The sequence below is a fragment of the Cryptomeria japonica genome, chromosome 8 (genome assembly GCF_030272615.1).
Source record: "Cryptomeria japonica chromosome 8, Sugi_1.0, whole genome shotgun sequence".
Classification (NCBI taxonomy): domain Eukaryota; kingdom Viridiplantae; phylum Streptophyta; class Pinopsida; order Cupressales; family Cupressaceae; genus Cryptomeria; species Cryptomeria japonica.
The window spans coordinates 493337556-493350960 of NC_081412.1; the positions used below are offsets into that span (position 1 = coordinate 493337556).

General features: G+C 35.0%; 1 protein-coding gene across 1 annotated transcript in view; it reads right to left on the reverse strand.

Moving 5' to 3' along the window:
* Window positions 1-13405, reverse strand: part of LOC131060044 (ABC transporter F family member 3) — a 188684-nt gene that overhangs the window by 61106 nt on the left and 114173 nt on the right. Inside the window, exons 6-12 of the mRNA XM_057993131.2 lie at window positions 11207-11335; window positions 10970-11071; window positions 10659-10805; window positions 10480-10542; window positions 10298-10344; window positions 10054-10113; window positions 6511-6593 (exon numbers count right to left, since the gene is read on the reverse strand). Coding sequence (XP_057849114.1) covers window positions 6511-6593; window positions 10054-10113; window positions 10298-10344; window positions 10480-10542; window positions 10659-10805; window positions 10970-11071; window positions 11207-11335 — 631 coding nt within the window. The remainder of the gene's footprint in view (window positions 1-6510; window positions 6594-10053; window positions 10114-10297; window positions 10345-10479; window positions 10543-10658; window positions 10806-10969; window positions 11072-11206; window positions 11336-13405) is intronic.

Consider the following 13405-nt stretch of genomic DNA (forward strand, 5'->3'; position numbering starts at 1 on the left):
ATTGCAGTGTCCCCTAAAGGGGCAGTATTGTTGAGAGCAATGGATTGTGAAAGGCAAGTGAAGGACGTTCCATTTATTGCTAATACTCTTTGCCAAGCCATTGAGAGAGTAGGCCCTCGCAATGTTGTTCAACTTGCAATAGACAATGCCAAAAACTGTAGGGTCGTTCGGTTATTGATTGAGGAGCGCTATTCACACATTTTTAGGACACCTTGTGTTGTTCACTCACTCAACCTAATGCTGCAAGAAATTGGCAACAAAGTTGAATGGATCAAACTAGTGTATGTTGATGTCGAGGAGATCCAAATGTTCATCACCAACCACCATATGTCACAAGGCATATTTAGACAATTCTTGAGATTGGAGTTGTTGAAGGTAAGTTAATTTTAAATCTAGTTAAATAATAAATATGTTTACTAAACTATTTAATTTTATTTTAATTTTATTTTTTTTGTTATTTTGATTTTGAAATAGGCTGCTAAGACCTATTTTGCCTCAAACACAATTGTGTTGAAATGACTTGTGTAGGTTTGTGAGGCACTATCTAGCATGGTAATCAGCCCTAATTGGAGCATATGGAGGCAATCTAGCACTACAAGGGTGGCAAACATTAAGAGAATGATATTAGATGACACTTGGTGGGATCATGTTGAGTACCTCCTAAGATTCACTGAGCCTATATTGAACATGAAGCATTATAAAGACATGGATAGGCCTTGTTTGGGTGAGGCATATGATGGCATCGACTCAATGATTGAGAAGATGTCATCATACATGAAAAAGAGCAATATCCTAAGATAAACATTCTTCAAAGAACTACGGCAAATCATTGTGGATAAAACGATATGACCACTCCATTGCATCTCCTTGCCTTTTCGTTGAGACCTAGGTATTATAGTCAACAGCTCCTTACTAGCACAAGAGTTGCCCCATCTAGAGATCCCGAAGTTGCTCAAGGCTACAAGACAGCCCTTCGTAGACTCTTTCACCTAGACATAAGGGTTATAGTGAGGGCTGAATTCATGAGTTTTGCAAGCACAAATGATTGTGGTCTTGAAGCTCTTTGGGGCAAGCATAGGGTTGATGCTCATAGTTGGTGGTACTTCCATGGAGAATCATGCCAGCACCTACAACCACTTGTCATCAAAATTTTATTGCAAGTAAGTTCTTCGTTATAAAAAAATTCTTCTATCTTGCTTTTAAGTTCACTATTTTATTTAAATTTTAAATTTATTTATAACTCTTAACTCTCTAATTTCAAAATCTTGATATGTTGCTAGTTCATCTTCATCTAAGAGGAATTTGAGCACATACTCCTACATCCACTCAATAAAGCGCAATAGACTACACTCCAAAAAGGCAAAGGACTTGGTCTTTGTGCATTCAAACTTGCGGTTCCTCACACACAAAGAAAATTCCTACAAACAAGGGAAGACAAAGCAAAGGGATATTGAATGAGAGCATGCTGAGTTGGATGATTCAATTTCCCGCCTTGTTGCACTTGGAGTTGATGATGACCATGAGCTAGCTAGTGATCATGAGACTAAGAATGCTAGTATCACTACTTAATCCTAGTGCCAGTGGCACTATTTGTAGTTTTTCTAATTTACCACAGCATATGGAGGATGATGATAATATTATTGATGACCCATATGATATTTGATCAGTGATGGTTGATAGTTCACACTTGCCATTATTAGTTTTGAACTAAAAAATTGATATGGTGGTGTATTTTGCTATGTTATTTGAATTAAAACTTTAATATATATCATGAGAATCAAGTTTTGACTATTAATATGGTGGTGTATTTTGCAATGTTATTTGACTATTAGCATAGTGATGTATTTTGAGCTTAATTACTACTGCATATATGTATATATTTTTTATTTTTATATGGTTTTATATTGACAAACCCAACCCCCCAAAAAATTGACCGAACCTACAAACCTAAACCTCAAACCTGAACCCGAGCCCGAACCAAGACCGACAACTTAGGTAAATGTTGATTCATCTCCTTCAAATAGCTAAGAGTTATCATAGTGATGAGCAAGTAGACAAACTTCTTTTCCATCCCTTTCCTCAATCTATTGTAATGTTTGAAACAAAGAGGGATGTATTACCTAAAGCCTAGAACTACATAAAACTATAAAAGCCTTCTCAAAAATTTCACCTGCATAAGATTGTCAAGTATTTGATTTCTTGAGATGTATGAAAAAATATAGGAATCTTCTTCATCTTCCTCACTATCATCATCAACTATAGGTGTGAGGCAAATATTTTTCCCTTGGAACCAAGCCATTATTCCAAGTTCAGATTTTTCAAACAATCACCAATCTTCATCTTTAGGGAGGTATCTTTACATTTATCATCAACAAATGCACCATTACTTTGCATCCTCAGCGATGCCACCAAAAATCTATTGGTGAACATATTTGTCATTGGAATATTGCACTGCAAAACACCCCTGACTCACTCAACAGGCAACTAAAAACATTCCAATAGTTGGAGAGATCACTATTGGGTTAGCAATCTTCCTCTGTATTTGAAAGGGGCAGCTCCCTCGCATGATATGATTAGGGTGTTGGCAAGATACTAAAGGGCATTAAGAGTATTTGTTGATGATCTATTCTCAACAAATTGACTAGACAGGTTGTAGAAGATCCCATATATTGTGTTATGCCTTCTTCATTCCCCTGAAATGAACATGCTTGTTAACTATTTATATGTTTTTTCCTTTCCATTGTGACTTGCAATAGCTTATTAAAAAAAATAAAAATGTAATCCATGTTTGCCACATTGGAATCACTATTGTCAAAACATTGAGCCCTTACCAATGCAATTTTTTTACAAGCCATGCCTTGAAATGCTTCCTCTACACAATAGACAAAACATGTCATTCAACATAGACAAGACCATATGAATGCAAAACTAATTTATGTATTTAATCCAAAGTGACACATGAAAAGGCCTTGAGAAAACCACAAGGTAAGTCAGGATTCAAATATGTTATTGGAAAGATATGCCCCATGAAAGAGTGCCAAACATTTTGAAGTCGATTTCTCCAATTTAGAGCACTTGGTGACTCTTTGAATACATTGAAAGCATGGGAGGTCAAAAATCAATAAATTAGGCCAACCCAATTCGGTAGCAAGCAATGCCCAAGTATAGAGCTCTAACAATTTGCAAATTGGTAATTCACTAATTGTTCCAGGTTGCTAGTTCGCATATACATTCATCCACTCTATCAAAAGGAAAATACTTCTAGAGCAGAGAAAAACTAGTTGTGCATCTAACTTCTGCATTGCACGGTACTTAAGTATTTGGGTGGACCAGCGAATGATGGAGCGTTGATCCTAAGCTTGCCACACAAATAGGTTATGAGAAGAATCATGGCTTACAACATGGATTGACAAGGATGCCTCCAAGCATCTTGATAATTTGGAACACGATGATCTTTATGGTAATGATCTTGATTCTAATCATAACAATGATGATCATAAAGTGCTCTTAGGAACATGGATGCAAAAGAAGCAAGGAATTTTTAAGTTCAATTTTTACTTTATGTCACTTTCCATAGATTTCAACCATAAGGTATCATTGTATTTAATTTGGAATAAAATTGTTGGTGATTCTGAAATACAATGCTAAGACCTTTTAAACTTTAAATTCTATGATCATGTTCGTGAAATGAATTTTGCATACTGATTGTTCAATTATTTTATGAATCCGTAGTCTATCATAAATTCTATACAAGCATTTTTCCCCTATTTCCACAATAATATTTTATATATTTCTAGGCCTGTGTCATCTAATAATTTGGGGTCTCCCCAATAGTTTCATAAACACATCCCTTTGTTTTCATTTGCATGTCATCAATATTAAAATAATATTGTAATATTGATATAATGGTCATCTTAGTCAGTTGGTATTTATAAACTTCCATTTATGTCTTTCGCCTTAAATAAGTTTTAGGAAGTTTCCTTTTTGTCTTTCATGTTTCTATTCTCAATCATTTCCATTCTCAATCATTTCCATTATGGAAAGATCATCTTGTAATTTTCTATGTAAGAAGTATTCCTCTACTTAATTAATTACAACATCAAATTATTAGTTCATGGGTACGAGAGCTTAGGTTCTTTTTCAGCGAATTTATTTAGTAAAAAAAAATCATGGGTTTTCTGATTTTTTCCACAAAAAATCACGGAAGGGTTTTGCTTGATTTTTTCCACAAAATCAACGAGTTTTTTATTTTTGTTTAGTACTCGTGATGGCCACAAATAAAGCTTTTGAACAGATGCAGGGGGTTTTGTACGATTTTCTCCTCAAAAATCATGGATGGGTTTTCTAATTTTTTCTACACAAAAAATCATGGAGGGTTTTGCACGATTTTCTCTTCAAAAATCATGGTTTCTCTATTTGTTATTGCAAGACTTTTCACACAAAAATCGTGGGGTATTTCTCTGTTTGAGGGTTTTCTGATTTTTTCTAAATAAAATCATGATGGGTTTTGCCCGAGTTTTCAGACGCTGATCTTAGTGTCTTTGGATTAAAGCAGGGATGGCTTTGTTACCCAACATCATGTTGGAAGTATTGGTAGAAGGATTATGGTAAACTTGGTCATATCCAGAAGTTCTGCAAAACCAAAGAGGATCTCATTAGAAAGCTCGTGTTACAGAGCGTTATGAAGAAAAGGGGGCAGCCTTCTATGCATTCGTGGTCAAATGACCTACAGATTATGTCACATTTTGTAAGGTAGTTAGTAGAATGACCATTAAGGGAGAGAATTAAAATAACATTTTAATATTAATAATGGTCATCTTAGTCATTTAGTTAGTATTTAGAAACTTCCATTTATGTCTTTTGCCTTTAGTTAGTTTTAGGAAGTTTCCTTTCTGTCTTTCGTGTTTCTATTCTCTATCGTTTCCATTATGGAAAGATCGTCTTGTAATTTTCTACATAAAGAGTATTCCTCTCCTTAATTAATTACAACATCGAATTATCATTTCAATCAGAACTTTGTGAAACATCTACATTTTATTACCACATCTACCATATTGATCATTTTGTCACTGGTCTTCCGAAAAATATAAAAACATTAAAAACCTCCTGTTTAATTATTGGTATAGGTGAAGTAATCAACTGTCATGGCTGATGATCCATTTTTTAATTAAAAAGTTGATAACTTTTACAAGGTGCCATATATTGTGTTATGCCATCTTCAATTTTCCTCTAGTAAACATGATTTCTAGCTATCTGATGTTTCATTCTTCACAAATGGCTTGCTGGGAACCAGAAAAAAAGTTCAAGCAATATCATCAACCTCAGACTTTTGCAAATCTACAATCATTATCACATCATGATGCCAGCAATGTCAATCTGTATTCAAAATTTATAAATGTGATTACCTTACTGTATCAAGGATATTAATTGCTAGTCATTTATAGAAAAAACAATGCCCAATTTGGACCTAAAGTCTCTACGTGGTGGAAAGGTCTCAATGGTCTACATTTCCCATGAACTACAGTTCAAGAATATGGAAAACTATTCCTGCAATAAATCTGTTGCCTCAGATAAATCAAAGAAGCTCAAGCATAGTGCAAAAACCAGATTAAAAGACGGTAAGTTATCATGACAATGAAACCCTACACTTGCTAGTATGGTGAAATTTACGTTATTCTCTAAGTTACCGGTTCGGGTTTGGATTCGTGTACGGATTCGGCAAAAGAAAAAAATCTTGGGTACGGGTACGGGTTCGTCTGTATATATATATATATATGTTCAATATATACAATCCATACAAAAATAAAATATACAATGTGACTTTCCATACATAAATGATAAATCATAAATCATAAATCCATAATTGCCAATGCTAATAAATATTCATATATCGCAAATGTAATCAGTAAACTAATAACTAAAGTCTAATATCATATTCATAATTTGCAAAAGAGATAATATTCAAGTTTCAAGTCTTTTTTAAAAAGTCATAAAGGGGCGAATAAGAGTTTTATTATTAAAAAACTATTTTAAAAAGTCTTTTTTTATTGTTTTTTTGACCTGTGGGCCCCGTTTTTGGGAAACCACGGGCCTGGGTTCACGCGGGTCCTCCTGGGTTCCACCCGTGTCCTTCCTAGGTGGCAGGGTTCCCTGTGGGTCATGCGACGTAGGACCCACAGGGAACCCGGCCACCTAGGAAGGACCTGGGAGGAACCCAAGGAGAACCCGGTGAGAACCAAGACCGGGCAAGAACCAAGACCCGGACCCAGGCCAAAAGGGGAAGAACCGGTATCTTAGGTTATTCTTAATCTCATGGCTCCCATAGTGACTAGAACCTATGAACTTGAATAATAAGATAATATACTTTCTACATTTACTTCATCCAAGTGAAAAACCATCCAAAAGGAAGAAGATGCTTTCAATGTCATGTTTCTTATTAGAAATCATTTTAACATATCAACTCTTACAACACAAAACAGACAGAAAAAAACACAGGATAAGGCAGCTTACTTGAAAGTCGGCTGTCAAGATCAATACCAAAATTTAGGTTCTTAAACAAAAGCGGACCCCCGGCGTAGCCAAATGATGCATCACTACATTCATAGAATGAAACATACATCAAAACAACTTATTCAAGCATTAACATACAACTCTTTAAGAAAAAGGAAAAATACCGCCCTACAAAATCTGTGACATTTCCAAAAAGAAAGCCATACAAAAATTTATGGAATCCTACAAGAGAACAAGAGAGCATAACATTCATATCGTGTGAATTCCATCAAAACTCATAAATTAATAGAAAAATATTAAATAAGAATCTGAAACTCAAAAATTTGAACAAAGCTCTTGTTTTGTTAGAGATAATTTCAATAGTGTTTCATGCATGACACAAAATAGGTTGTGGGCTGTTGAATATATTATTGAAAAGAACATTATATAAAAATGTAGCTTAATATAGTATTTTAATAAAATTAGAAAATGTGGTGCAAAACATGAAGAATGACAATTTGTTTGTAAAATCTGATAAAATACATTTGATAGGTAAATTTTAATTTTACATTACATTGCTAATGCAACTTAATTCTAATTAATTCTGTTTATAATGAATTATACAAGTGCAAGCTGATTAGTAATTTTATGTTATATTATTAAAGCAACTGTAATCTAATTAATAAGGGACAAGAAAAAGATTTTTAATTACTAAGATCATACAAGCAGTTTGAACAGTACCACAACTTCCAACAAACTCTGAACTGCCATATAACATTTCCATGTTATCAATATATACGTTGCTATGATATCTTTTACCCTCAAGTAAAGAATTTTTTGTTATACCGCCACCGAGTCAAACAGAGAAGTTAGAAGCCCACAAATCTAAAATCACTACGAACCAAATTATCTCAGGTATTGCATGTGTTAACTAACATAAATATACAGTCTTTTGCAGGTCCCCTTGAATATTGCACAATTAACCTCAGACTGGGTATCATAGTAAATAGTGTGCATAAATTTTGGCTTAATAAAGTATAACATTTTAACATTAAAGTTGTTTCTGGCTTGTGGGCTAAGTTGTTTACGTCCCTAAACTAAAATAATGTAAATGCGCAGAAGCAAACTACCTTATTTATTGCACATGTTAACCAACATAAAAAGACAGTTTTTTATCGGGCCCCCTGGAATATGGCATTGTTAGCCTCAGAACTGATTTCATTGTAAATAGTATGCATAAATTTTGGCTCAAACAAATATGACATGTTTAGAACAATAAACTGGTTTCTGGCTTGCAGACTAAGTTTCTTGGAAATCACTAAGCTAAGTTAATTACTCGTGCAGAAGCATATAACAAGCATAATCATGTGCCATACACTTCTACTATCATCATATTAGTCAGTGCTGTTTATTACCAACCATTGTAATCTTCCCTGCAAAGGCTGTGATGCATTCTATTTCAGGCCTCACTTCCATTTCTGTAAGCATGATCAGTGTGGAAGAGTATTTATATTAGACCACCCAAGTGACTCATCTAGTCTGATGGACATCCTCCATGGTGATCCCTATCACAGTAATTCTATGACTATCCAATGAGTAATATAAAAACCATTCCAAGTTTGTTATATGTATAAAAGTTACCATGTTCTATGATCCCTGTTAATACAATCCAGATAAGAGACAAGAAGATTGATCATCAATCTGCCAGGTGGACCACTCCTCCTGGCTTTTTAAAGGTTAATTTTGATGACACCTCCAGGGAGAATCCTGGTTCAGCTGGAGCAGGGACTGTTATCGGATATGATCAGAGGGATTTTGTTAATGGCAGATCTTTCTTCTTGGCAATCAGAACCAATAACAGGGCTGAATGGACAAAAGTAGTGGAAATCTTGAATATAGCTTGTGCAATATGATGCAAGAAATTATTTGTGCAAGGCAATTCCACAATTGTCATTCAGGACCTAAATAGGGCTAGCCACAACAGTTGGCAGGCAAAGGCAGTTTTGGCAGAAGCATTATTGATAAGTAGTGAATTTGAAGCTATTACATTTTCCCAATCTTTTTGGGAATGTCAAATGTGGTGGACCTCCTTGCCAATCATGGCATCAAGATTGACCCCATGACCGGTTTTCATTCAGATAAGTTGGTTGCTTGGGAGGCCTTTAAAAGACCATTCTTCTAGATAAACACCAGAAATTGCCTCTTTTTTTGGTCAACAGCCTGAGTTGGACCAAACAATATGATGTAACCAGGTTTTAATTTATGGGAAATGGTCAATTGAATATGGCGAGAAATTTGCTTTTGCTTCATTCTGCTATATGCTGGTATTTGTGGCTCAGGTGGCCATCAATGTATCTTTCTGGTTCCTGGTTAAAAGGGGGTAGCTTGGCTTGGGTTATGCTAAAGCACTCTATCGGTGTGTAGGGAAAAGAGGATCCCTTGTCATCCTGTCCTTTGTGGGGCCAATTTCGATACAAGTCTCAATTCCATTTTCAACTGCACTGTGTTTAGGAGAAGTATATGGTGTGTAGGGAAAAGAGGATCACTTGTGATCCTGTCCTTTGTGGGGCCAATTTTGATACAAGTCTCAATTCCATTTTCAACAGCACTTCACGTGATGCACTGTGTTTAGTGAGAAGTATTTTGGTGATGATAGCATTGATGATTCTGGCAAACTGCAAAGTGAAGCTCCCATCTGAGCCGAATTCTTAGCTTGTTTTGTGTCCAAGGTGGAGGATGCAGAGGTTAGGGAATGGTTGTGCAAGTTTCTCCAGCCTAAGGAATTGCTAGTGGATACTAGTGGGGCTTAATCATCTGTTGTGGCGGGAGGTGTTTTAATGGATGCCGCTTCATGTAGAGAGGTTTGAGTTCTGAACAACAATTGCTGACCATGTACCATGAGACCTCCAGAATTTTTGCCTGGACATGGATAAGGTTGAGGAGTACTTGCTCATCACTCATTGTAATGGCACCCTTCATATTACCAGTTCCTATACATTCCTACGGCAAGGGGAGTGTGTTCTTCTTTATGCAGCCAGATGGCAGAAGTTTATTCCTGGTGTCAACTTCCCTCAGCTGGCCAATCTTTGTCCCGATAATGGTAAAAATGTCTGGATAACTTTGGTCTTGCAGGTAAATACGTATTCTGGATGCTGCAGCAGTTGGGTAAATGCAGGTTCACTACCCCTCATAGGGATATCTCTAACTGTCCTCTGGTGTAAGGTTTTTGCATGGTTTGGGTTTTGCCTGGTTCAGCAGTTATTTATTTTTGGAATAGGGCTGCTCAGTATATGATAGTTTTTGTTTTTGGGTTGCAACCCCTTTTGTATGGCCTTTCCCTCTATATCTCTCTCTCGATGTTGTATTTTTCAGTTTTTTAGTGTTTGCATGGGTGAGGAGCCCAACGGAATCCCTCTAATTTATCAAATAAAGAATAGTTACCATGTTTTATGAATGTGTCTTCACAAATGTCTATATTTTCATTGCTAACCATATCAAAGTTGGAACCTGAACGCTACAAAAGACACAAAGACAGAGGAAAACAAATTTATTAAATTGCCTAACCTGAAACTGATGATAGGAGCACTTGGTCTATCTTCAGGAGTTGGAAATTCAAACTTGTAGCTGCACATTTGTTCAACTTATAAGTAACTTACATTATTTGTCAAAATATGGTACGAAAGATAAAATGATTTTAGAAATGGACTATGTAGGGTATATGTGAAAAAGTTCAAAACAATAATGAAGGAATAATGTGCAGATAGATTTATATGTATATATCTAGAAAATAAATTGAATAGAAATATACTCGGGATCATTGACAACAGCATCTACATGACCAACACGATCCAATGCCTGAAACCACAAACAAACAGAGGTGAGAACAAATTTCAAGAATGGCTTGACTGTAAAATAAATTATAGAAAATCTACATGATGTAGGCTTACAAAGTATCAATGCCAATTGCACTTTAAATATCATTCATAGTACCTTAATTCTTGATTGAACAAGCGATGCTCTTTTAGCATTGTAACGGAACTTATCAATGAAAGCCTGAGATAGTAATTGTCAATAATTGGTTTCTTTTCCAGGAAATAAAATGAAAAATGTAGCTTGTAGGAAAAGGATCTTAGCTTCAAGTGTATAACATAACAACAGAAAAATTTAACCTGCATGTGAGCCCTTGTACGCTCATTTGATTCAAAAGCTTTCTGTTGATTACGGAGACGCTCATCTCGAGTTCTCTCAAATGTATCGTAGTCACCCTTGTAAGCTGTCAGCTTTTGTCCATGTAAATGCAAAATATCTGTAACCACCTAAAGCAAACAAAAATAAGCATTGTTAAGCATACAAGAAGAAACTGAACGAGAACAAAAACCAAACTTCTGTATACAATTTTTTTATGAATTTAGGGATTCATTTTCTCAGTAGATCCAAAAGAAATACAAATGCCTTAAAAGTTCAGGAAAGTACTAAATACCGTGTTCAGGAATTCTCTTGCATGTGAGACAACAATTAAAGTTTTTGGCCATTTTAAAAGGTATGTTTCCAGCCATAATACTGCATGTAGATCAAGGTGATTCTGCATATAAATTTGATGTTCAGTAAGTAATAAAGGTTCAAACTTCAAATAATAAAAGATGTTAAAATTCCAAATAGGATCCAACACGCTTCATATCTATCAAGATTTCTATCAAACAAGTATTATAATTCATACAGTGGGTTCATCAAGTAAAAGCAGATCAGGTTCTATGAAAAGGGCTCGTGCAAGTGCTATCCTCATACGCCACCCTCCAGAAAATGATTTTGTTGGCATGTGTTGCATCTCTGGGGTGAAACTGAGTCCCTGCATTATTGAGAACAAGAATAAATTAAATGTTGGCCACTTCGAAGGATCGAGTTCATGTCATCTATTGGTAGAATTCATCTAAAAGAAAATAAAAATTACAATAACTAAGAAATAATAGTACCCATTAAAAAAATATCATATGCAATACAGATAAAATGAAAACTTACAATATCAGCTAAACAACACCTAAGTTCACTAGCATGCCAATAGCATAATATTGTTTTCTGCCATATGCCATAATTCCTTTTTGTGCAAAAACAAGTTGAGGAAGATTAGTGAATGTCACTAAGTGCACCTTCGGTGTGGTCACTTCCATCACCAACTATAGAAAAGGATGTGAATTATAAACATGACTTTTCATTTACTATTGCCATTGAATAGCTTCCCCCATATATGCAACTATAAATCTTGTGTTTTGATAAACGACGCAACAACATCCTTCATAAAGCCATTATAGTTGTTTATATTCTAGATTATTCTCTGATCTAGTAGTTCTCTTATAATGCCCTCAAGCATATAGCTTTTGTTACTTCTGTTATCCATAATGGAATGATGTAGCTTTAGTATTTATTTTAATATGTTCCTTTCTTATATTGACAGTATGCTTCAGCCAAAGCAACTTACTAGATACTTTAAACTTAGTAGCATTACTCAGCAAAAGAATTTCAGTAATCACCAACTAGCAATATTTCTGTGCCAATACAATTCAGCAGTCCACCCTGCAATCATGGTCGAACCCATACATTTCTCAAAAGAACACTATAGAGTTTTAAAAAATGTAGATTTAAAAAAAGATTGTGGGTACACATCCCCAAGGTTTGGAAGCTATCCCAAGAATCCAGGATGTCTCTATTAGAATAATTAATTCTTTTAGTCAGATACATTTTTAGTGGTTCTATTAATGGTCATTTAGTTAGTCATTTAGCTTTTTAGTTCGTCATCTTAGTTGTCGACTTATTTAGTTTTTTAGTTCCTTTAGTCTTTTAAGTGCAACTATTGCTTCTTTTATAAAAACGCATAGTTTGCTTTTTAGTGTTTAGCTTTTTAGCTTTATTTAGCATTTTAAGTTTTTAAGCTTCATGATGAAGCTTCAGTTTAACGGTTCATTCTTTATAGAACATCATCTTGTAATTCCTTTATATACATTGTATATTCGTAATTAATTAATTCAAGATCATTCGATTATTTTTCAAGTTACTATTGATGTGTGTTTTAGGCACATAACATTACAAAATAAATTACCAAGATAACTTACCCACTCTTGAACAAAATCACCTCAGATGCTAAGAATGAGATCAACTAAAATGATTCCAAGGTTTCTACATGTCAAATCTTGATGAGTGGGTAACTCAATGGTCGATGTGAATTGTTGTGTTTCACTTGGGGACTTACGCAAATGTTTGGATTATCATGAATGATGCGGAATAGGTGTGCTGACAATTGAAGATTTATCAATATGGATTTGGATTTACTTCTTACTAAAAAAAGGGCAAAAGGAATAGGGTTCAGGAAATCTATTCTAAACCTAGGAATGTCGGAAATGATGAACAGATCTAATGGAATCAAACTAGGCAAGGTCTCACAAACAGATATTGACACAAGCTTAGTGCAATCCTCTAAGGTATACTTAAAGATTTTCAGGCTATCACCATCAATCGTTGACACCATCCAAGTTGATGCTTGTCAAGGGACGCGTAATAGTTGAAGTTAAGCTTACTCAAATTTCCAGTTGACCACACAAGGTGCACTTACCAACGGCAAGAGGCTAGTGGTATGGATTAAGTATTCCACACAAATAAATTCAACAAATCTTTCACTCAATCTAACATACATGAAAATAAATTCTAATCTACCTTGGAGGAATTGAGAACTATGAATGCAAAGACAACACTTGAAGAGCAAAATCACCAACAATTGAACAATGATTATGATTCAAATAGTTGCAGCATATACCAACAATTCTACAAAAACTCTCCCTTACAAATGAGAGACAAGGAGGCATATATAGAGTCTCTTACAAAATGGATGGCCAAGATTGATACAAGATCAACAACCAAGATCATGCCA